Below are 25,857 nucleotides of genomic sequence, written 5' to 3' on the forward strand. Positions count from 1 at the left end.
CAAATGGTTACTGGAAACCCAGAAGTGTTTAGTACAGTGTCTGGACGCAATAAATGTTCAGTAAACCTTCTCTCTCCCTCCTTGATTTTAGCTGTAGTAAACAGAAGACACGAACTCAAACTTTAGTGCCACTATTCACTGCACCAGCAGGGATACTTAAACTAAACAAAAAGGGAGATAAGGAAGGAGGGAAAAAGAGGAAAGGTGGGGGGGAGGGGGGAAGGAAGAAAACACAACTATTTAAACTAGTTTACTCAAAGTGTGGTTGAAGGAGTACCAGACCCCAAGTAGTTGGTGTCCAGTCTGCAGCAGATAAGTATAAAAACGGAGAATAAGCATTTAGAAACTTTTAGACCAAGCTGATGGAGTAATTTTGTCTACTGAATTTAATTTGAAAAACTAAGGCTTGTATTTTGTGTGTCTTTTATTTCTTTTTTTTTCCCTAGTAATTCATTTTTGCTCCATTTTCCTATGAGTATCTCTCAGCTGGAGATGAACGGGGTGGGGGGGGACTTGTTTGGGAGGCACTGATTCAGTAAGCACCTTCTCAATGAAGAACACCCACCACCATACTCATGCAACATGAAGACCTCTGGGGCAGTTTGGGACCTCATCACAGAACCAAGTGCTACTGTGAATGCCCATAAATCTTCAAGGATCCACAAGGCAGGGCACGTGGGTGGCTCAGTCAGTTAAGCTTCTCTCTCTTTTTTTAAGATTATTTATTTATTTGAGAGAGAGAGAGAGAGAGAGAGAGAAAGCACAATCAAGAGGAGCGGCAGCAGAGGGAGAGGGAGAAGTAGGCTCCCCTCTGAGCAGGGAGCCCTATGTGGGGCTCGATCCCAGGACCCTGGGATCATGACCTGAGCTGAAAGCAGATGCTGAACCAACTGAGCCACCCAGGCGCCCCAAGCTTCCGACTCTTGATCTCAGCTCAAATCTTGATCCCAGGGTCCTGAGTTCAAGCCCCATGTTGGGCTCCACACTGGGCGTGGAGCCTACTTTAAAAAAAAAAAAAAAAAAAATCCACGGGTCCTGAGCTGATCCTTCTGAGACAGACTGATAAGTACTATGGATAAGAGAGAACCTAGTAAGAGAGAAAGTAGTCGCAGATAATATTACACCACAGTATTTTGGTACCTCAAACAAATCAAGCATATTATAACCTTCCATGGCCATTTCTACCTGTCCTTAAAATAGGAACAGCATTTTAAAATAGACAGTTTTTTCTTTTTGAAAGAAAAGGGAGAGGTAGAGAAAACTCTTCCTCATATCCTACTGCTCATGCCATTCAAAGAAATAAAGCAAATCAGGCAGTAATAATAAAAATAGGCCAGTAAATCCACACTCCCACTTACATTCTGCTGACCTAATCCTCCCCTTTGTTTTACAAATGAAAAGAATGACCCTGTCAGTCCTGGTTGTAAATATGTTCTATAAGACAAGGCTTCTTTCCATACAAGTCTCCTAAGCTGTGTCAGCCCAGTCCTGCTCAGCAGACCCGCTGTGGTGCTTCGAGAGCGGCGGCTCTCTGAAAAGCAGGGGCAGGATTCAGCTGTGGCATCTCGGCCTTGCAGCCACTCCGCGGTGAGAAGCAAGGCCTCGCCCTTCTATCCTCCAAGATAATTAAAGTGGCGCATACACGACTGCTGATTGTTAGTGTTGCAGACCCGGGTCTGTCAGAATTGAGGGCCTGAGCCTCAGCTCGGCTGCCAGCAACCTGAGCTGGAGGGACTCACTCAAACTCTCCATATCTCAAGTGCACGATGAAAGCCAAGCATCTGGGAAATGGGGAAAAAGCCTAAAAAGAAAGCAATACATATTAGTTCTGAGAGCTCTGCAGCAAAAGAAATTCTAATACAGGTCTTGTCAGTAGAGGATATTACCCATCCTTTCTTCCAGCTTCTGTTCCTGCTCCCCAACCAACAAATAAAAAGAAACAAAACCAGGAGTCTCCCCTGTCTGAGCCCCCTCTCACTTCCTTCACAGAATGTGGACTCTTAGTGGAGACAGTGGGAACCTGGGTCCCAAAGTTTTGTATCCGAGGAGCCACACAGTGCCAACCCCCAAAAATGCTAAGAGCCACATCAGGCTACAGGCCTGGAAAGCTTTATGATCGAACATTCCAAAATGGAAATAAGAGATCACAGGGTGCTGCGGCAAGCAGATCGAAGTGGTGCACAGGGTCAAGGGCTGCCACGTGAAAACAACAGACTGGTCTAGAGCAATGCATTCGATAATTCGACGAGGTTTTAACCCCCATTTAAATTACATCTGCTCCAGTATCAAATAGTTCAGCAGATAAAAAGACATGCCCATTTCTGGTTCCTGAAGCCAAGCAACTTAAAGATACTAGACTGCAGATGACAGTATGTGCCCCCCACCTCCAGAGTGCTGGGGCTTCGACAGATATCGGCAGGTTAAGAGACAGCTCATGAAGGAGGGAGGGCACAACTCAACCCCGTTCAAAGGCACCCGGGCCGGGCCATATGTGAAGTGCTCTAGTAAATTGTTAGATAAATATTTTAGCCATCGGCTTCTCCCAAAACACTCTTACGGAACCATTCCAACTTCTTTCTTCTTTAGTTGGTAATTGATATTCCTTTGCTCACTACAGGATATAAGAAACCTCCGAGAAGACAAAAAAGCCTGTCATTTCCTGCTTGCTCAGAATGCATTCAGCATCCATTTACTTGCTTGTTCTGAAAGCCCTGCATTCAGGAGTAAGTGTGAATGGATAAGTAAAAAGGCTGAAATCTTATATCCTTGGCTCACATAAAAGCAGTTTTTCACATTTTCCACAGACGATGTCTTTAACACCCATTTTTATTCCAAAGTCACCATTTTTAATTCCATTCACAGGATACTTTAATGTAATTGCATACTTTCTACCAGACCACAAAGCCTACCTTTTCCCTTATCACAGACAGGCAGAAAAATTAAATCATTTCAGTTCTTACCCCAGCAATCAGTATCAGACTACCTAATTACAAACACAAAACAGGATGGTACATTAACCTGCCTCTGGGAAGACACTATTTTGTCTTTTTTACATGTTTACTGGTTTTCACCAGCTCTGAGATTTACACCAGGTCAGGGTTTAATGACAAGGAACAGCAAATATATTTGCTAAGCAGGGGTGATGTGGACACTGCAGTGTTCGCACAAGAGACAAAGCCTGGTACCTGACTGCCCTGAACAAGACAGGGCACAGTGAGATGTAGGTCTTTTCCACATGTCGTTCGGCCACTACAACCGAACGCTGGCCTAAAATGTACCTGGTGTTTGTTCCAGGAAAGTGCTTCTCTCTAACTAGCAGGCTTAGGATCCAGTGAGAATTGGGTTCATTATCTAGTGAACCCAAGAGCATTAACTACAGGTTGTTTAATTTAAGTCCAGGATAAGCTTCGAAAGAACAAGATTTAAACATCCATTAAAGTCTTCTAAAAACTCCAAAGGAAGGTTACTATGAACTTCCCGCTGACTTTCTTAGGGGCAAGAGGAATATAAGCAAGGAGGTCAATAAACACAAATGCTTAACTAAAAATCTTCACATTGTTAGATTCTCTTATATTTTTATATGTGAAAACATTTAAAGAGCAAGATCTTATCCCTTCAGAGTCTCATCAATTCAGAATTTCTAATCATCCAATTTGGGCTAGATCACCACTGCAGAAAAGCCTGCTCAGGCATATTAAGAACAGAAACAACATGGGAGCTAGGTATGTTTGGCCCACTTAAAACACTTCTCAGGACTGTTATACAAATGATCAGCACGCAAACAGATGCAACTCTTGATGAATGAACCCCATCTCTTCCTCAGATTTACGAAAGCAGCTCTGGTAAGGCCTCTCCCCCATATCCATGCTTAGTAGTTTCTAGAAACAAATGAAAATGACTACTTAAAAATAATCCTGGAGTTCAGATACTGTTCATCCATTCGGACTGCACTTTCCTGCAGCAGATTTGAGCAAGGGAAAGCTTACTGCACTTCTCCCTCAATATTAATATTTTGCCAGTAATATTCCTGAAGAGCTGCTATTAGCACACTAATCATTCTAGGCAAGGCTGACCCTCTTTCCAACAAACAAACTGCCACAGGATTTCTGGAACCAGTTCCCCACTAACAACTTGCCAGTACTACAAACACACAATTAGCAAGCAACACAACCACTTTTCCGCTTAGCTGTTATATATAGCTGCATTTAAGCAGCAGTCTCTTAATTCTGAAGATATAAAATTAAAAGATAAACCATGAAAATAACAATTTAGGTGATAAGGGGTTGCACAAGCAGTGATTCATTTTAATACTTACGCCAAAGCTATTCAGTTCTTTCTGATTACTTAAAAGATAAGCTAAGAGTGGTCTGAGCATACTCTACATTTCCCAGGCCAAGGGCAGAAAAAGGAAGGAAATAATGAATATTTTATTATGGATACAGTGTGGTAAGCAAAACAAGTTTCTTTTTTTTTTTTTTTTATAAAGATTTTTTATTTATTTATTTGACAGAGAGAAACACAGCGAGAGAGGGAATACAAGCAGGGGGAGTGGGAGAGGGAGAAGCAGGCTTCCTGCAGAGCAGGGAGCCCGATGCGGGGCTCGATCCCAGGACCCTGGGATCATGACCTGAGCCGAAGGCAGACGCTTAACGACTGAGCCACCCAGGCGCCCCGCAAAACAAGTTTCTAACAAAGTGAATTATTACTGCATCATTATCTTGTATGTGATAAATCAGTTTCCCTGACTCTAATTTTTTTTATAGTTCTTTTATTCACTGTTTATCTTTTGCTCTCTACTCATATAGGACAGGACAGGACAGATTTCCATCTGGAAATTTACAGATTATGAAGACCTTCATATAGGATCTTTCCTTTCTTTCCTTCCTTTCTTTCTTTCTTTCTTTGGTAGAAGGGGCTGAAGAGATAAGAATCACTTATCTAAGATTTGAATGGGCTGCCAAGTTAATTCTAACATAAGCTAAATTTCTGTTTACTTTGTGGGGAAACATTTGGAAAGTTTTGTTTTTTCCTAAGCAGTAAAACGGACACACTGTATTTGGAGGCTGTGGGGAAAGAGATCTGAGAAGACCATGAAAGAGGCGGTGTGTGAGGAAAGCCTCACAGGGCTAGACTGAAATGAAGGCTTAGACATTTCACAGTCGCTACTCCAGGCTAAGGAAGGTGATAACCAAAGGCCTAATGTAAAAAAGAGTTAGGCAACCTGGTGGCTGAAGTATAAATATGTGCACACGTGCATGTGAGCACTCGCGCGTGTGCGCATGCGCACACACACACACACATACACACAAAGATAGATCCTCCTACTGCAGGAAAGTATCACAATTTAGTCCCACCTATACATACTCCAAACACTAGGTATTTAATACTTTAGAAAAGCAGAGAGTTCCTATTTTAAAAATGTCTCTCTAGAAATCTCTTAAACATATTACAGAGTGTTAGCCTGTCTGGAAACAGTAACTACTATTTAGCTCGATAGGGGTCTCCCCACACCAGGAAAGAGAATGTTAAGGGTGAGGTCAGATACTTGGTTGAGGTCTGCAGTCACTGGAACAACTAGCGATAGATGCCTTAGCCCAATACTCCACATAGCTGTGAAAGAGTGAGATCTGACGATGTTTCATTAATTACAGTTAATTTAGTCTGAAGATTTCTGGCACTATAAGTGTAGTGGGTTGACATGTGTCCCCCACCAAAAAGATATGTTGAAGTCCTAACTCCTAGTACCTGTGCATATGACCTTAATTTGGAAATATGATCTTTGCAAATGTGATTAAGTTAAGGATCTCAATGTGAGATCATCCTGGATTTAGGGTGTGCCCTACACCCAATGACTGGAGTCTTTCTAAGAGAAAGGAGAGGGAGACTAAACACACAGGAGATAAACCTTGTGGAGATGGAGGCAGAGATTAGAGCTAAGAAACGGCTAGTGCCACCAAATGTTCGAAGAGGAAAGATTCTCCCCCTACAGCCTTCGGAGGGAGCACGGTGCTACCAACACCTTGATTTCAAAGTTCTATACTCCAGAACTCTGAGAGGGTAAATTTCTAATGTTTTAGGCCACTGAGTTTGTGGAAACTCGTGGCAGCCCTAGGAATCTAATACAGGAAGTTTAGCAATAATATTATTATACTTTGGTCCAATGCCATTTGGAAATAATACGGCCTAATGCAGAGAAACTGCAGCTACCATTTTTATGGCTAACTCAGGCAATTTCTGCACAGCCTTCTTGAAATATACATGTAATCTAGTGAGAAAGCCCATAATATAGCTGAACTGTGTAAATTTGCACTTTATTACTATGTGATACACATCCATGGTACATTAGGTCTGTTCAGATCATAGTAAAGATGTGCAATCTGCCCTTGGTATTTTTTTTTCTGAAGACAGAAGTGAGCAAGTGGACCTCTGTGAGAGGACTTGTGCTTGCAAGCACCACGAAGTCATTTAGAGCAGTACAATCATTTCGGTGCCATGCCCTGTTAATATTTGCTCTTTACCTCTATTACACAAATGTACAGGCCTTCTTTATGACCATTTCCAAAAAATAAAATCAATAAATATTTTTAAAAATTCTTCTAGCATCAGCCATACATATATCTAAGTAAATCTTTTTTAATGTTACCTTTGCTGGACACAGCCATCTTTCAAAAATGCATTCTCAATGCATGCCAACATCATCAATTATGACAAACAACAAAACAGTTAACAGTAGAAAACCTGTATTAATTTCAAGCTTTCGAGGAGAAACAGAAGGGAATATAATCAATGTTTGCCAGACAGAAAAGGACTACACATGTATTTATATATGTATCTATACATGGGGAAATACCTTTCCAAGCTTATATGTAACTCAAACAATGGATGGTACAAAGTCTTGGACAGCATCTGTCAAAGAATGCTTCAGCATTTCCTTCTATGAATTTATAAACTGACATAATAAATTCACTCTGATTGCTACCTGGCACATGGGATTAGGATGCATTCTCATCTCAAAAACTGCACTGGTTGGAAAAATTTATATATAAAAATCCATTAGATTTATGGTATGTGAATCCTGTATCTCAATAAAGCTGTTAAAATAAATGAGGGGAAAAAAGTCCATGAAAAAATATATATGGCTTTTCTAAAAAACAACTGAAAGTGACTAAGTTAACTCTTCTTGGATAATCAACACATGATGAGAAGAATTAAAAGGAAGACTGCTCCATGCTCAGGCTGAAAGCTGACCTGGCCCTTACATCTGACTACTAAACAAGAAATCAGGCAAGAATATGTTGATACTGTGTATATGGGGGACTTAAGCATAGGTCAGGTGAGCTCCACAATACAACTTAAAACTTCCAATTCCTATCAATAAGTAGAACCATCTCAGATTAAGCCAAAGCCTCAGCCCTTTAAAACTTAAAATTTTCTCCTTTAAGTCTTTGTAGGAAAGAAGATGAAATCAACAGAACAATTATTTTGAAACCAGTAAGTCCTTTTTTTTTTCTTTGAGAGAATACATGGGCAACCAGGGGGTAAAGGGCAAAGGGAGAGAATCATCTTTTTTTTTTTTTTTTTAAAGATATTTATTTATTTATTTATTTATTTTGGAGACAGTGAGAGAGAGGGAGTGTGAACTGGGGGAGGAGCAGAGGGAGAGGGACAAGCAGACTTCACACTGAGCTCGGGGACCAACTCGAGGCTTGATCGCAAGACCCTGAGATCATGACCTGAGCTGAAACCAAGAGTCAGACTTGAAACCGAAACCGAAAGCCATCCAAACACCCCAAGAGAGAATCTTAAGTAGGCTCCACGCCCAGCACAAAGCCCAACCTGGGGCTTGGTCTCACAACCCTGAGATCATGACCTGAGCCAAAATCAAGAGTCAGATGCTTAAATGACCAAGCCACCCAGGTACCCCAAAACTAGTAAGTCTTAAATCTTTACTTTAGGTATAGATGATCAATTCCCAATTAATCAAAAGTTACCTTGGACTGACCATTTTGCATTTTTGAAGGTATTCTGGAAAAGCTCAAGAGGTAAAATTTTGAAATGAAAGCATCCTTCCTCTCAAAGTTCAAAGATTTCCCGGACGTGCAGGACCAAAACTCTTAGCCATGCTCATTCCAAATTAAGAAACTCTCTTTGATGTGACCGAGCATGCACTGCTGGGAAACCATCTAATGGGGGTGCTGAAGGAGAGTGTTCATGCATTAAACAGAAGGTTAGGAAGACTGTCATGATTCAATACATTTATAAACCTGTCATTAATATCTCAAAGCAGAGGGGCGCCTGGGTGGCTCAGTCGTTGGGCATCTGCCTTCAGCTCAGGTCATGATCCCAGAGTCCTGGGATCGAGCCCTGCATCAGACTCCCTGCTCAGCAGGAAACCTGCTTCTCCCTCTCCCACTCGCCCTGCTTGTATCCCCTCTCTTGCTGTGTCTGTCTCTGTCAAATAAATAAAATCTTAAAAAAAAAAAACTCAAAGCAGAAAATGGAGTACCACATCAGAATTCATGAAGTACATCACTAAATGTGCTGAGTATTCCAAATATGTATGACAAATATGCCAAAGAACCTTTAAAAGCAGTTGGTTTTAAAAAGAAATTTTTTGGAGGTGCCTGGGTGGCTCAGTCAGTTTCGCCTCCGACTCTTGGTTTCAGCTCAGATCATGATCTCATGGGTTGTGGGATGGCGCCTGACTGGGGGCTCTGGGGCTCAGTGGGGAATCTGCTTGAGATTCTCTCCCTCTGCCCCTCCCCCGACATGCACATGTTCAGGTGTGCTCTCTCCCTCAAATAAATAAATAAAATCTTTTTAAAAAAATAAAAATAACTTCTTTGGTATTTTAAACATTAAAAACACACAACCTTTCAGCGAGTGCCATTTCTTCCACACTATTAGGGATACTCCCCAAAATATATGATTATTCAAATTAATTTTTTAGCTTTATCCCTTTTGCCCACCTCCTCCTTGTTAAAAGTATTGGTTTATAGCAGTAAAATAGAAGGGACAAAAAGGGACAGCTAAAAATAAACAAAACAAAAAAGTTAAGTATACATGCCATTTTAAGAGTACATGGAAATGAGCAGGCATCCATAAGGTGACAAGCTAATATGATTTAGTACACAAAATTTTAAAAAACTAGTGACTATGGGAACATATTGATAACAGGAAAAATAATATCTATAGTTAACTCTCAACAGAAACATAGGGTTTTCAGTTACTGAATTGGAATAAATACAGTAGAACTGTGGCCATTAAATGGATAAAAATAGTTCTTGGGAAGGATAGTGGGGTAGAGAGTTAATTCAAACTGAGCCCATATAATAACAATTAGTACCCACCTGTACAATGATTTGCCTTTGTAGAACCTGCTTCCTTTCATTTCAAAGGTAAATCAATGATTAAAATGGTGGCTCACAGTCCCTTCACTCTAACATGAATGCAGCATCTCAATTCCTCAAAACTAAATGAATCACAAGTTTTTTCCTTAACAATGTATGTGTGTGTGCACACGCACACACACACAAAGCAGTTTCTGATTAGATTAAAATAGCAATCAATTATGCCAGTGGCATGTTAGGTTAAATGAGATTGGAGTGCTCTATTAGACCATTTCCTGGTGCCACTAATGCAGCCAAATACTTCCTAGAAATCGATGAGTAGGTTTCAGTAAATAGTACTCTAAGTTTTCCCCAGCTCTTTGCCAACCAATACAAGCAAGATGTAGAAAAGAAATGTGGAAGACGAAGAGTAAAATTATTTGAGATCCAGCAAAGAAAGCAAGAGAAACTTATAACTAATGTCTCTGGTGCCTTGGATTAAGCCCAAGGAAGGAAGAAAAATCTGTTCTCATAATTACAATAATCTAAAAAGTGCAGGTTGGAATTGCTTTCCTAAACTCAGCCTCTCAGAGTACTCTTAAAGTAACCTATGTTCCCTACTATACCTCCAAAGTGGAGTCTCCCATTCTCTTAATATCTCAGGAAGAGAATTAACAAAGAAATCTAGAATTCCTAAATGAGCTGGTCAACAAAGGGCCAGGGCCTTCAGCCTGGTTTGGATACTCAGGGTTCGACCTGCACCAGTCCTGGCACCTGGAAGCCCTTACCTGAATGTCTGTGTCCTTCACAGGCTCAAGAGGCTCAAAGGTGGTGGCCGCACTCAGACTCTCCAATCGCTGGGAGATGTGGGATATGTCAAGTCCCCGAGACCCAAGGAGAACTGACCTATATGAGGATATGGGGCAGGGAGAAAAAAACAGAATTAGGACATCTAACATGCTTCATAAAATACTAGAGACAATTTTTTATTCAAAACTTCCTATGTACTACTCAGACACTTTTATATGGTTTTTTATACCTTTCCATAAAGATCACATGGAGTAACAGACACAATACTGCATCTGGTCATAAGATAGTTCTGGTCATGCCTGAATTAAAATAAAACTTGCCTAGAATAAAATGCAATAAAATGATAGGCTAGACGACTCCACATATTTTACACAAAAGAAAATCATGAGGTAGATGCTATTCTCAATCCCCATTTTACAGATGGGGGAATTAAGGTGCAAAGAGATTAAGTGACTTCTCCAAAGTCACAGAGCCAGAAAATGGCAGAGCTGGGTCATCAGGCTCCAGAGCACAAACTCTTAACCACCATCCTGTATTCACAGCCTCTGTAAAGACAGATATGTGAACCACAACATCTGAGAAGCTACAAGAGTAACCCAGTCCAAACTTTATTCATTAGTTGAAGAAATTAAAAGTCTGGGACCATCAATGATTTTGCAAAGGGCAGTCAAACCAGAATCCAAGGCTGGTTCTCCATGGCTTCTCTTTAAAAGCCAAACATTGTATCTAGGACGTCTTCAAGTTCCCTCTCTGCTGCCCAGTCCAATAACACAGGAGCCTGTCACCTGATAAATGCTTTGAAGACAGATGGGGATAATACAGCTAGCTTTATTTCTACTCACTTGGGGGAATGTAACAATGGAAGAGTTTTTTAAAAAATCACAGAGTCTCACTAATATCTAGAACACTCTCTAGAAGAAAGGAATTTAGGGAATCAGATGCTTAGACTGTTGTTTTTGGATTATGACGTAGTACCCAAAAATCCCACTGACAAAGTTTATGTTCCTTCTGAGGCACTCAGAAGCTACACCACTGGGCAGCACAAGTCACCCTAATACCCACAGCTATGACACCTAAGATTTCTACTTCTGAACTAACAGACTTACTAGAGAACTTCGTTTTTATTTCTATTCTACTAAGTACTACAGAAATAGATGATGTGCACCCAGAGGGCTCCCCACTGTAGATTTTTGTCTCTTCCATGTAGGCAGGTCAACTAAAATGCCATCCCTGAGGGCTTCTCCTCCAGGCTACCATGTCAGATAAATAATCTTGCCTCTCTCTTCTAACAATCCTTAAAGCTAACTTTCTAATACAGTAGTTCCCAGCCCTGGTTGCACATTAGAGTCACCTAGGCAACTTTCCTCCCAATGATTCTGAGTAGTACTGGGTGAAGCTTGGAGCATGGATATCAATGTAATGCCCTCCCTCCTTTTTTAATAATAGCTTTACTGAGATATAATTCACATACCATACAATTCACCCATTTAAAGTGTACAAATCAGTAGGTTTTAGTGTATTCAGAGTTGTACAACTTTCACCACAATCAATTTTAGAACATTTTCACCAACCCCCAAACAAACCCCCTACCCACCAGCATTCATTTCCCATGTCCCTTCCCAAACTCCCCCCCCCCCAACCTCTGACAACCATTAATCTATTCTGTTTCTATAGATTTGCCTCTTCTGGACATTTCATATAAATGGAATCATACAATATGTCGTGTTTTGTGACAACCCTCTTTCACTCAGCATAATGCTTGTCAAGATTCATCCATGTTCTAGTATGTATCAGTACTTCTTTTTATAACTGAACAATATTCCATTATATGGATACGTCACATTTTATATTTATGAATGTATCCATTCATCAGCTGATAGACATTTGGGTTGTTTCCACTTTGGGGCTATTATGAAAAATGCTGCCATGAACATTCATGTACCAGTTTTTGTGTGAATATATGTTTTCATCTTTCTTGGATATATACCTAGAAAGAGAATTGCTAGATCATACAGTAGCTGTTTAACCTTCTGAAGAACGGTCAGATAGTTTTCCACCATTTTACATTCTCATGCGCAATGTACAAGAGTTCCAATTGTTTTCTACATCCTCGCCAATACTTGTCATTACCCTTTTGATTACAGTCGTCGTCTTAGTAGGCCCTCCTTTTTAAACCCTTATAGAAAAACAATTTTAAATACAAAATTAAATAGTAAACCTCCTTGTACCCATTACCCAGCTTCAACAATTAACAGGTCATAGTCAACCCTGTTTCACCTATATACCTACCTACTTTCCTCTTTCCACCACCCAGATTATTCTGAAGTAGATCCAAGATAGTCCCCCGATTATTTAAAAATTAAAATTTTGTGTTTTTTCTGACTGGGATATAAATAAGATCTCTACTTATGAATGATACGCCTCCTAAATCTTTTTAATCTATAGGGTGCTCCTCCATCTCCTTTTCTTTTTCTTACAATTTCTTTATTGGGGACTTTGGATTATTTGTCCTGTAGAGCAGTACTACTTAAACTTGAACTGTACATCTGAATCACCTGGGAAGCATACTAAAATGCAGATTCTGATTCAGTAGGTCCGGGATGGGGCCTGAGATTCTCCATTTCTAAAAAGCTCACAGTTGATGCTTCTCCTATTGATCCACGGACTACACTAAAAGTAGGAAGGATACAGTTTCCCACATAACAGGTTTTATGGACTACATCCCCAAGATGTCATTTGACATGTTCCTCCAGGCTCTGTATTTCCTATAAATTGAAAGTAAGCTCTAAAGGTTTGATGAGATTCAGGTGTCCTTATTTTTTGGTTAGATTACTTGAGACTTTCATCAAGAAGTCTGGTTATTTCTTTTGGAATGTTAGCAGACACTTACGATCACTGCTTAGGGTCATTAATTCCTTAGAGGTTGCAAAATGGTGGTATTCTTTTTTTTTTTTAATTTATTTATTTTGGGGCGCCTGGGTGGCTCAGTTGGTTGGGCGGCTGCCTTTGGCTCAGGTCATGACCCCAGGGTCCTGGGATCGAGCCCTGCGTCGGGCTCCCTGCTTGGCAGAGACCTGCTTCTCCCTCTCCCTTTGCCTGCCGCTCTGCCTACTTGTGCTCTGTCAAATAAATAAATAAAATCTTAAAAAAAAAAAAAATTATTTCTTTTGAAAGAGAAAGAAAGAGAGAGAGCACATGATTGGGGGGGGGGGTAATGAGAATCTCTAGCAGACTCCTGGCTGAGTGCAGAGCCCAATCTCACAACCTGGAAATCATGACCTGACCCAAAACCAAGAGTCAGATGCTTAACCGACTGAGCCACCCAGGCGCCCCAGGTATTCTATTTTTATTAGCCAGAATATTTCCTTTCAGAAAAATTCTTCATCCACTATGTGGTTATTCTGAATAATGAGATGGTTCTCCAGCATCCTCAAAGTGACTGATGAGTTTCGTTTTAGTATCATTATGAACTCATGAATTTAAACAGTCATAAACATATGAACTGAAACATAGTAACCACTTACTGATGTGTTTCAGTCCATTGCAGTTACTATCTTTATGAGGCTCAAACTGTCTCCTCAGCCATTAGAAACCTTTTGAGGATGGTTTTGAGTTCTTTTGACATGACTCACGTTCATCTTACACACACCTGGAGTCAGCCAACTGTCCAAAGAACCCCCGTTGTTTTATTAAAAGATGGATTTTAGAGGCAACTATCTGGGTACTAGAACTGCTCACTGGCACACTGTTTATAGGTCCTTTCCATAAGTAGAGCTAGAAATAAAGTTTTTACTTTTGTTTCAGTTTTCTTAAGATAAATTACATGGTGAGTTTATACTAATAATTCCAATTCAAAATTTAAAGCACGAAGTTTTGGGTTAACCTCACAGATTTTCTATCTGTATCTCCTTTCTCCCACACCACAAGTCCTAGTTTCAGCATAACCACCATAACTACTTATTTGCTTTATCCTACACTATACACACAATAGTCTCAAAACAGCAGTAACAACACCTCCAACATGATGACTTATAACAGATTAAGATATCACTTGGAACTGTTCCTCTCTGTGTGGTTATGTCACCAACTGGATTAAGCATTTATTTTCCTTTTTTAGGAATTCCTTTTTTGAAATTTAAGTTTGTTTTATAATAATGTAAAATATTTACACAATTCCAAAGTCAATTTATTAAAAAAAAGTCCCTGTCTTCTCTACTTTATTTAAGGTTACTTGAACCTTTTGTTTGTTTACCTTCTGTTTAAATCATGCCTTTTTAAGAAAGGAGGGAAGAAAAGCAAGGAGGAAGACCAGTCTGAGTGAGTTCTCAGGAAAGGTGCCAGGACTGGGAAAAGTCGAGAGTACCAGCACAGAGGAGGGGTAGATTGGCACAGTTTATGTGGAAGGAGAAAGAAAAAAAAAAAAAAACCTGAAAAAAAATATCTGAAAGGAGGAAGAATGTAGAATGGAAACTAATGGCCAAAAAGTAGAACCTCTTTGTATATACAGTACCTTGTTTTATACATTTGGCCATAGACTTGTGAATATTTTGCATCAATTTAAAAGATTAATTTTAAAACTTGAAATTCTTAACACCCAACAAAGATTTACATTTCATGAACCTCTGAATCTGAATTCAAATGAACAATCTTGAAAATAATTATTAAAGCAATTGCATTGTGAGCAGTGACTAAATTATTTTATATTAACAAATTTAAAAATTTTAGTTGTAATTATGGTGCTGTGATTTTATTATTGGAGTCATTACTTAGAGACATATTTGATGTCTAAAATTTTTTTCTAAATCTGAGTGGAACTACAGATGAAACAAACAGGGGTCATGATTTAGTAATTACTGAAATTGGGTGATGGGTATGTAGAGATTCATTAAGCTTTTGTCTCTACTTCTCTGTATGTTAAACGCGTTTAGTAAGGAAATTATTTAAGAAAAGAAAAAGTCGGGCGCCTGGGTGGCTCAGTCGGTTAAGCGGCTGCCTTCGGCTCAGGTCATGATCCCAGGGTCCTGGGATCGAGTCCCGCATCGGGCTCCCTGCTCTGCGGGGAGCCTGCTTCTCCCTCTCCATCTGCCTGCTTCTCTGCCTACTTGTGCTCTCTCTATCTCTCTGTCAAATAAATAAATAAAATCTTTAAAAAAAAAAAAAAAGAAAAGAAAAAGTCGTATGAATCTATTCACTAAAAATAACTATGAAATTAATAGGATTTGTAGGGAAGAGGAAGCTACTAGGTGAGAGTATGCAAAGCCAGACGGTGGGAAATTCTATAAAGACAAATCAGTTCAGTCCTTCATTACAAAATAGCTCCAAGGGAAAAGACTGTGTGAGCACTTACTGAATAAAAGAAATTTAAAAGAGATTTATCAAGGAGTCACAATACATAGGGCATATTTGGATTATGAGTCAAACAAATTGATAAACATTTAAGAGATGAGATATTTGAACACTGACTAAAAATTTGATATTAAAGTATTATATTTACTTGTATTTTAGATATAGAATTGTAGTTATGTTTAAAAATAATGGAATTAGTTTCTAGAGATTCACTTGGAAGTATCTGTGGATGAAAGAGTGAAATGGCTGGGATTCGCTTAAAAATTATTAGGTGGGGGGATATAAAGAAAAACTGTCCCTGATTGGTAATTATTGACACTGAGTGTTAAGATTCAAAATCTAGCCAGCCCATGGAACATGAGATATAGGCACTAAAAACTCATGAATTCAAGAAAAGTAAAACAATATTCCAAAGAAAAATTAAGCCACAAATTGGCTTGTTTTTGGAAAGAATACCTCTACAGAACTGAGGTACCCTGACTGCTTCATAAGCATTTATTTCACTTTTTTTTTTTTTTAAAGATTTTATTTATTTATTTGACATAGAGAGAGAGAGAACAAGTAGGCAGAGAGGCAGGCAGAGGGAGAGGGAGAAGCAGGCTCCCCGCTGAGCAGGGAGCCCGATGCGGGACTCGATCCCAGGACCCTGGGATCATGACCTGAGTCGAAGGCAGCCGCTTAACCGGCTGAGCCACCCAGGCGCCCCCATTTATTTCACTTCTTAAAAACTTCTTCAAAATATATTCTTGGCAGCTAAAAAAAATAATCATGCCTTTTTATTTTCTGTTTTCTGATGCTTTGACAACTGGGGCCTTGCTGACATTGGAAGGGCTGCCCTTCCCAAGGTTAGCTAATTCTGAGAGGCCAGTGAGTACAAATTTCAAATGCAAACGAACGAGTCCAGAGCCCATACCCCAACCACCTCCTTTACTGGGCCACTTATCACCCTACGGCTAGGTACCAGACAACTAGAGACAGCCCCTATACCTCAGAGCCCACTGAGATTATTCAAACTAGCCAATCCTAAGCTTGCTGACCCTGCCTTGCCTCACTTTCCCATGGAAACCGTAATACAGGCTCTTGCCCGCATTTCCCCTTGCTCTCACTGCATCCTGACTGACCCCAGTGCTGACCTATGATGCGTCCTGTCTCATTTCTAGACAACTGTGGGTAGAAACTCCCTTCCTTCATGACAGTCATTTTCTTGTCCGCATGTCTTAGTATACCTGATTAATGCAAATCCCAGGTACTTTTAAAACACCTTCCTTTTTTATCAATAGATATGTATATACATTTTTATCACCTGCTTTTTTAAAACAGCTTTATTGAGATACAATTCACATACTACACAATTGCCCATTTAACTGACTTATTTAGTGGTTTTCAGTATATTCAGAGTTGTGCAACCTTCGCTAAAATTGATTTTTAGGGGGCGCCTGGGTGGCTCAGTCGTTAAGCGTCTGCCTTTGGCTCAGGTCATGATCGCAGGGTCCTGGGATCGAGCCCCGCATTGGGCTCCCTGCTCCGCGGGAAGCCTGCTTCTCCCTCTCCCACTCCCCCTGCTTGTGTTCCCTCTCTCGCTGTGTCTCTCTCTGCCACATAAATAAATACTTTTTTTTTTTTTTTTTTTTAAGATTTTATTTATTTATTTGAGAGAGAGAGAATGAGAGACAGAGAGCATGAGAGGGAGGAGGGTCAGAGGGAGAAGCAGACTCCCTGCCGAGCAGGGAGCCCGATGCGGGACTCGATCCCGGGACTCCAGGATCATGACCTGAGCTGAAGGCAGTCGCTTAACCAACTGAGCCACCCAGGCGTCCCAATAAAATCTTTTTAAAAAATTGATTTTTAGAACACTTTCTCCACCCCACAAAGAAACCCCCGGCCCATCAGCAGTCACTCCCCATGACCCTCAATCCACCCACCGCTCCTTGGAAACCACTAATCTACTTTCTACTCAATCAATTTGCCTATTTAAGACATTGCACATAAATGGAGCTCTACAATATGTTGTCTTTTGTGACCGGATTCTTTCACTTCGCATAATGTTTTCAAAGTTCATCCATGTTGGAGCATGTATTAACAGTTCATTCTTTTTATTGCCAAGTAGTATTCCATTTTACAGATATGCCACATTTTATTTATCAATTGATCAGATGACAGACATTTGGGTTGTTTTCACTTTTTGACTATTATCAATAATGCTATGAACACCCACGTACCAATTTTTATATGGACAACTGTTTTCATCTCTCTTGGGTATAGCCCTAGGAGTGGAATTGATGAGTCATATGGTCACAATGTTTAACCTTTTGAGAAACTGCTGGACTGTTTCCCAAAGTGGCTGCAATACTTTATATCCTACCAACAGTATATGAGACTCTCAATTTTTTCCACATCCTCAACACTACTAGGGTCTGTCTTTTGACTATAGCCATCTTAGTGTGTATGTGAAATGGTATGTCAAGGTGGTTTTGATTCATGTTTCCCTGAGGGCTGGTGATGTTGAGCTTCTCATAATTTGCTTGCTGACCGTGCGTACATCATCTTCGGAGAAACAGCCATGCAGATCTTGCTCATTTTTAAACTATGTTGTGTTTTTATTGTGTTATAAGTTTTTACATATTCCGAATACAAGTCCCTTATCAGAGAAGTAATTGGTAAACATTTTCTCCCACTCTCTGGGTTCTCACTTTTTAAAAAAAAATATTTTATTTATTTATTTGTCAGAGAGAGTGTGCGCGCACAAGCAGGGGGAGCGGCAGGCAGAGGGAGAAGCAGGCTTCCCAAGCTGAGCAAGGAGCCCAATGTGGGACTCGATCTCAGGACTCTGGGATCATGACCTGAGCCGAAGGCAGACGCTTAACCAACTGAGCCACCCAGGCATCCCTATTTTCTCACTTTCTTAATAGTGTCCTCTGAAGTATAAGAGTTTTTAATTTTGATGAAGTTCAATTTATCTATTTTTTATTCTGTCACTTGTGCTTTCAGTTCATATCAAACAAAGCTCTACCTAACTTCAGGTCAGAAAGATTTATACCTATATTTTCTTCTAAGAGTTCTAAAGTTTTGGCTCTTACATTTAGGTCTGTCTTACATTTAGAGTTAAGGTGTCCAACTTCTTTCTTTTGCATATAGATATCCAGTTGTCCCAGCATCGTTTGTTGAAAAAACACTGGATGCTCTTGGCACTTGCTGAAAATCAGCTGATCACAGACACATGGATTTATTTCTGGACTCATCATTCTATTCGATTGTCTATCCTTATGCCAGTACCACACAGTCTTGACTATGGTAGCTTTGTTTGAAGTTATGAAATTGGAAGTGTGAGCCTTCCAACTTTCTTCTGCCTTTTAAAGATTGTTTTGGCAACTCCAGGTGTCTTTATTTCCACATGGATTTTAGGATCTACTTGTCAATTTCAGCAAAAAAGCAAGCTGGAATTTTGATAAGGATTCCACTGAATCTGCAGATCAATCTGGGCAGTATTAACATCTTAACAATATTAAGTCTTCTGATTTGTGAACATTGGGTCATTCTATGGTAGTGTATATTTTCATTCTTTTGTATTACTGAAAAATACTCCACTACCAAGATGTACCACATCTAATCAACCAGTCCCCTACTGATGGATGTTTGAGTTTTCAATTTTTGCTATTACAGATAATACCACAATGAGTATCATTGTGCACACATCTTCTGTACTTTTGCCAGTGTGTCTTTGGGATAGATCCCTGGAAAAGGGACTGCTGGGTCAAGGGTAAATTCGCCTGATATTGCCAAATTGTGTCCGACAGGTGCCATATCCCCGCCAGTGATATTTGAGAATGCACCCAGTACCAGGCAATTTTAAGGTGTACTAGGGTTGAGAGCCTTGAAATTAAAAAAAAAAAAAAACTAGCTATGAGAGTACTCAGAAGAGAAAAGTCATCCGAGTGGGTGTTGCCTGCAGGAACTGTCCAGTGAATAGGCAGAGGCCTTGATGGGGAGAGGTGGACAGAGAACTGAGGAAAAAGGGGAAGGAATTTAGGGTAAGAGGAAGGCTTTACAAATAAAGCCTGTACCAGAAACTTCCAGCTTCTAAGGGTGGAAAAATCCAAATGCTCCTTGCCTTCTACCTGCCTCAATTTCCATAAACTAGGCAGCTTCTCCCAAGCAAAAAGCCACAGAGGCTGGAATCAAACACTCTAGGTCCCAGGAAAGTAAGAGGACAAAAGGTGTCCTCAGTACACACGGGGAGCAGTAACAAAGTCAGGAGGCCTGGGTTCAAGTCTCACCTGTCTCTTACTGCCTAAAAATCTTAGATGCATCCATTTTCCAAGCTTCATTTTCTTTCTCTGTTAAATCTGGAGAAAAATCCCCGCCTCACTCACCTCTCAGGCTTGTGGAGACCAGTCAGGAGAACGCCTGTGACAATTCTTTGGGAACTGAAAAGTGCCATACAAATGGAAGAGATTCTTACTGAGCAAGCTGGATTTGAATTCTGGCTTGGCCACTTGCTACCTGACGTTTCTCAATTATAAAACAGAGATAATAACACTTATTTCACAGGCTTATTTTAAGAAGAAATTATATAATGCATGTAAAGTGCTTGGCACGGTGCCTGACAAAGAGCAAGTGCTCAAAAAGGTTGCTTAGTAGTATTACCACAAGTAAAGTTATCATTTACTGTAAAACTTTGGGCAAATAAATGTTCATATATGTTTCGCATGAACACGGAGAAAAGTGTGAAAGAAGAAGCAAATCAGTAACACTAGTTACCTTGGGGGATAAAGTTAAGGAGAGAGAGTGATTGCTGGCTTTCTCTTTGAACAACTCTAAGTTGTTTGGCTTCTGAGTCTGACTGGAAAAATCTAATGAGGCATCTCTGATGGGAAAAAAGGGGGGATGCAATTGAAAATGGGTACCCAGGGAGGGCTTCACAGCTACTGATGATATTCTACGTCTTCACTGTGCAACGTGCAATTCATTTTATTATTTACAGCAGGAGTCAGCAGACTTATCCTGTACAAGGCAGGCAGTAAATACTTCAGGCTCTGCAGGCCACAGAGCCTCTGTCGTAACTACTCAAGTCTGCTACTGTAGCACAAAAGCCGCACAGACAATACATACGTAAGTGTGGCCGTGTTCCAACAGGACTGTGACAGGCAGCGGGCTGGAGCTGGCTCATGGTTCATAGGCCGATAACCCCTGATTTACACCTTTATATATGTTATGCATATTCTTCTTCATGTCTGAAGAAATTTAACAATTTAAAAATATCAAACACACATGCAAAAAAGCTTTCAAATCTGTTCCCTAAAATGAAAAATCCAACAAAGTATATTTAAACAAATGAATTCAGCACAGAACAATTCAATCTTAAATCTACAATCTAATCTTAACTAAAATCTTAAAGACACATTTTCTTCCAAAATTTATTTCATGTAAGAAAATTTTTCCTGCTCAGTTCTCTCCTCTGCCTTCACCCTGTACTAAAATATTCACATCACACTTTATGTCTGCCTATCAAGGTGGAAAAATACAGTCATCAGCCCTTCGGGTTTCTTTTTAAGCACCTGCCCCACCCTATACCCATTCTCTCAATGTTTCAACTTCCTCCTCCTTAAAATAACGAATTTAAGGTAGAAAGAAATGAGGAAGAATGGAAATTTACAAGAAAGAGAGCATGACTGATAATTGTTACCAAGAAAACATTTTCCCTTTTTGCTCTTAATAGGCTGTAAAGCTGATGCAATTAAATTATAACTATAGCAACTCAGCTGGCACCACGGTCCCTTTGCTCGGGCAGCATCCTTGCACACAAGCACAGACCCTGCGTGCTCAAGACTGAGGCTAACTGCAGGCAGTCAGCAGCAACAGAAAGGAGCCTGCAGGAGGACAAGTAAGCAGAGATGTCTAAAGGCTGGCAGGGGTGTTGGGGAACGGTGCAGGGGAGCAACTGGCTGGAATAAAAAAAAAAAAAAAATCCCTGCCAGGGTTCCTCTGATTTGTCTTCGCCAACACCGATGGAACTGAAACTAACTAGTATTTAAAAAAATAAAATTCTGGAGAGACCTACAGAAGAATTCCCACAACATCCTTACTAACTCAGCGGAGCAGCCAAAGCATTCAGCTTTCAAGATTAGTTGGGAAAAGAATGTAGACCTTATGCTCACTCTTGTGACATTTATTACAAACCCAAAATAACGTCCCTGTGGAAACATCAGCATTTAGGTCTTTCTCAAGTTCAAGCAATGAAGACTGAGCAGACGACTGACAATTTCCCACATCTCCCACACAGAATCTCAGTGATTTTCCAGACCCACTGAGGTCACAAGTACCGGCACCCCTTCATCCTTCCCTGGCCCTTCCATCGGGGCTAAAAGAGCATGTGCTCTGGAGTCAGCCTTCCTAGGTTGGAGATCTGGCTCAACACTCATCAGCTGTGCGACCTGACAGTTACCTGCCCTCTCTGAGCCTTAGCTGCTCAACTGTAATAAGGGGACAACAGTCCTAATATTCATTGTGAGGATTAAGCAAACTCTGAAGTCTAGCCAAGTTTCTGACACATAAGTCATCAGTAAATCACATTTCTTATGGAAAGCGGCAAGTTTTTTTCTTCTGTCTCCCCAAATTACAAGCTCCTTGAGGGCAAGAACCATGCCTAATTCATGGTTGTAGCCCCAGAGATGGCCCAGAACTGGCTAGTGGGGCCCCCAACACATGACTGTGAAATCAACAGCCCACTGCTGATGCTGTGTAGCAGCAGAAGCCACCGGCCAGACAGCCAGTACTTTTCCTCAGCTGCACTCTTGGGGCTGCCCACTCTCCCGTTCTATGGTCACCTGGCAGGCACTACACGTCCAAGGCCTTGTAGCAGCAGCTGTTGGGATCGCTAATGATGACCAGACAGAATCACCCCTCACTTGGATGGCTTTTCATCACTGACTGCTCATCAATTTCTTCCAAGTGCATTTAAAAAGTGTGCTCATCTCTGAGTGCTCCCTGGCTTTGAAGGTAACATTTATCTGTGTAAACCACATTTATGACCCAATGGTCAGCAAAGTCAATCAGGAACTACGGTAACGGGTTTCTGTGTGACAAAGCTCTTCGTCCTTTCCCATCCTGATCATCTCTGCCTGTGATACGGGCTCACAGCTTGGTCAGGCAGACAAGCTGGAAAACCTGGGGGCAGGGAGACAGAGCAAGGCTGCTGACCTGTTTAAAAAACCTTTCTGAATTCCCAAGAATCAGGTTTGTGTCTGTCATTTACAGACCGCATCTTAGTTCAAGAGAGGAAAAGAAGAATCGGATCCTGCCCCTGAGCCACCCAGTAGCAGCGCTGCCTCCCCACCAGTACTCACGCCTTGACATCTGCTGTCTCCTGGGACGTGCGTGTGAGAGTACGGGAACGCAGGCGCTCGCCCGCCTGCTGGATCTCCTGCAGATTCCGTTCCACATGGGGAAGCTCTGAGATGCCCTCAGTCTCAGCAGCAAGCTGTTCAGCTTGCTGAAGGAGCTCACCAAACCCCTCAGTATCCATTGGAGTTGCAGATCCTAGCTGGGGGAGGAAAAGAAGAGACCTAAATCAAGGGGAGGACAGGCTTTGAACGCTGCCCGAGTCTGTTACAAGCTAAACGGAACACGAGGACTTTTTGTAAACAGACAAGGAGACAGCTCACCAACAAGCAGGATTTGTTCCTGAACAGAGCCCAAGAACAGGCCTGACAGAGAAAATGAGTCAGACTGTGAAGAAATAGATCATTTCTGTGCATATTGACAACCCCAAGATTGATTCCTGCCACCAGAACAAATGCAAAGATATTAAGCTACAGACCAGAATTCCTGCCTCCTTCCACAGACTCAAAGCTGACAAGGAATGGAAACCACGGTGGCAACCGCTGGGAGGCTAAACAACAACCACCCTGCACCTCTTATTCCTCCACCTTTCTTAGAAAAACCCCACCATCCAGAGAGGCCCTAATCTCACATGATTCTTAACAACTCTACTGAGGCTCCTGAGTGGACAGGAGAAGCAACTCCAGTCCACAGAGCTGTCAGGTGCCCAGGGTATTCTCGGCGGCAATGTGGCTGGACGGACACAGGTACACAGGTCTCCTGACTAATCCCATCTTATTCTCACACATCTGCTCCTTCACTAACATAAAAGACAGGCTTTTAAAATTCACGTTCAAGGGGCACCTGGGTGGCTCAGTCGTTAGGCATCTGCCTTCGGCTCGGGTCATGATCCCGGGGTCCTGGTATCGAGCCCCGCCATCGGGCTCCCTGCTCTGCGGGAAGTCTGCTTCTCCCTCTCCCACTCCCCCTGCTTGTGTTCCCTCTCTCGCTGTGTCTCTCTCGCTGTCAAATAAATAAATAAAATCTTAAAAAAATAACAAATAAATAAAAAAAAAATTAATTTTCAAGTCTCCATTCACACATTCTTTAGTTTAAAAGGTTACTGAGAGCAGAGAGCTGCTGGTTATAGATGACATTCAGGACATGAGACTTTAATTGTTACTACACCTACTACTTTTAGAAATGCCATTGTTGGGGCGCCTGGGTGGCTCAGTCAGGAAGTGTCCAACTCTTGATTTTGGCTCACGGCATGATCTCAGGGTCGTGAGATCGAGCCCCTCATCTGGCTCCATGGTGGGCGTGGAGCCTACTTAAGATTCTCTCCCCCTCCCCCGCTGCCCCTCCCCCACCCCTCTCTAAAAAAAAGAGAAAGAAAAATAAATGCCATTGCTACTAATAATTATATTAATAAAAATAGCAGCTGGCTTCTAGACCATAAATATTAACAAGACCACCTGTTTCTCCAACAGTTGAATGAGTAAAGTCCTATGAACAGTGTTGCTATTTGAAGGACATTACATATTTATGAATCTTATATATACTGTATCATCCTTGTATAAGATTCTTGACCAAGAGAATGTTTTTAACTCTACCACTACTTAAATCAACAGAACATAAACAGTATCGCCATCATTAAAAAAAAAAACTGACATTGTTAAAAGGTTAACAAAATTATTTATGAAAAAACTAAAATCCTTTAAATAGTAGCTCTTGTTGGATTATACTCTTCTTGTTTTAAACCCATGCCTTCTACTGCACCTTTGAAATACCACTGGTCTACAATGGTAGTTACGATGGTGATATAATATATAATTATATCTCAGCTATAAAGCACAGGTTATTGTTAAAAGGGCATGGTTATCAACATAAATCCATAGCAGGAGAATGAGGACTTTTTCAAATGGACATTAAAAGACATTAACTTTAAAGGTAAAGGCACAAGGTTAAAACAAAAATAGCTCAGCTCGGTAAACATAAAAACACTTGGGTATTCTTTAATCTTTATAGACAAAAAGTCATATACACACTAACTCTCTTCCTAAAGTTTCTAGATAATCATTGTTTTGTTTTATTTTGACCCAGTAGAATGAGGCTGTAACTGGCCATCTTTACCTGTGGGAAAATGGGGATGGCAGAACAAGGAACACATTCTCCCAAACAGAAGAAAGCAATGAGTATTTTTAAACAACAGCTCCTGTCTGATAGAGAAATGCTTTTCCTCAGAAACCAACAGGGCCAATAACATTCTACTAACAGAAACATGGTCGCTCACCAGAAAGGGGAAAGAAAAGTAATATGCTGCCTCTTCCCCCTACCCCTTTTTACTCTAAGATAAAAATAATTTGTCTAACAGAGCCAAAAGACAAAAAAATACTTTTTTTCTTTCATAAGGAAAATTTTAGAACTCCCCGAATAAAGAACTGAATGAAACAAACTTTTCTAAGTTTAAAAAAGAAAGAAAAAACAGGAAAAAGAAATACATCTAACATTTTGCATCCATGCCAGATAAATTCAGACAAAGGAAATGCTCAACTTCTCAAATGACCTGCCCATACAAAGACTTATAGAGTGATGGAGTGGAATATAAATAATAAATGCAAAATAAAAGTCATGATTTACTTTAATACGGTCCAGTAAATAAGATTGTTTTTAAAGATTTATTTATTTAGACAGAGGGAGAGAGCACGAGCAGGGGGAGGGGGGCAGAGGGAGAAGCAGGCTCCTGCTAAGCAGGGAGCCCGCCGTGGGGCCTCAATCCCAGGACCCTGGGATCATGACCTGAGCAGAAGGCAGACGATTAACCGATTAACTGACTGAGCCATCAATCCCTGAGCTCTAATCTTTGTCAACAAAACCTGCTCCTCGGTCTTCTCAGTGTGGAGCTGCCCCTACTCAGCTGCTTGGGCCAAAATCCTTGAAAGCCTCCACAACTCATCCAGGCCAACAAAGCCTTTCAAATCTACCTGCAAAATGCACCCAGAATCTACTTCTTCCCACCACCTGCACCCACTCAAGTCACTGTCACCTCTTCCCT

General features: G+C 40.8%; 1 protein-coding gene across 1 annotated transcript in view; it reads right to left on the reverse strand.

Moving 5' to 3' along the window:
* The window catches only part of NUP93 (nucleoporin 93), a 109,871-nt gene that overhangs the window by 68,530 nt on the left and 15,484 nt on the right, over window positions 1-25,857 (reverse strand). The window contains exons 2-3 of the mRNA XM_078063099.1: window positions 22,829-23,025; window positions 10,118-10,235 (exon numbers count right to left, since the gene is read on the reverse strand). Coding sequence (XP_077919225.1) covers window positions 10,118-10,235; window positions 22,829-23,007 — 297 coding nt within the window. The 5' untranslated portion in view covers window positions 23,008-23,025. The remainder of the gene's footprint in view (window positions 1-10,117; window positions 10,236-22,828; window positions 23,026-25,857) is intronic.

This window comes from Halichoerus grypus, chromosome 15 (assembly GCF_964656455.1).
Source record: "Halichoerus grypus chromosome 15, mHalGry1.hap1.1, whole genome shotgun sequence".
NCBI lineage: Eukaryota > Metazoa > Chordata > Mammalia > Carnivora > Phocidae > Halichoerus > Halichoerus grypus.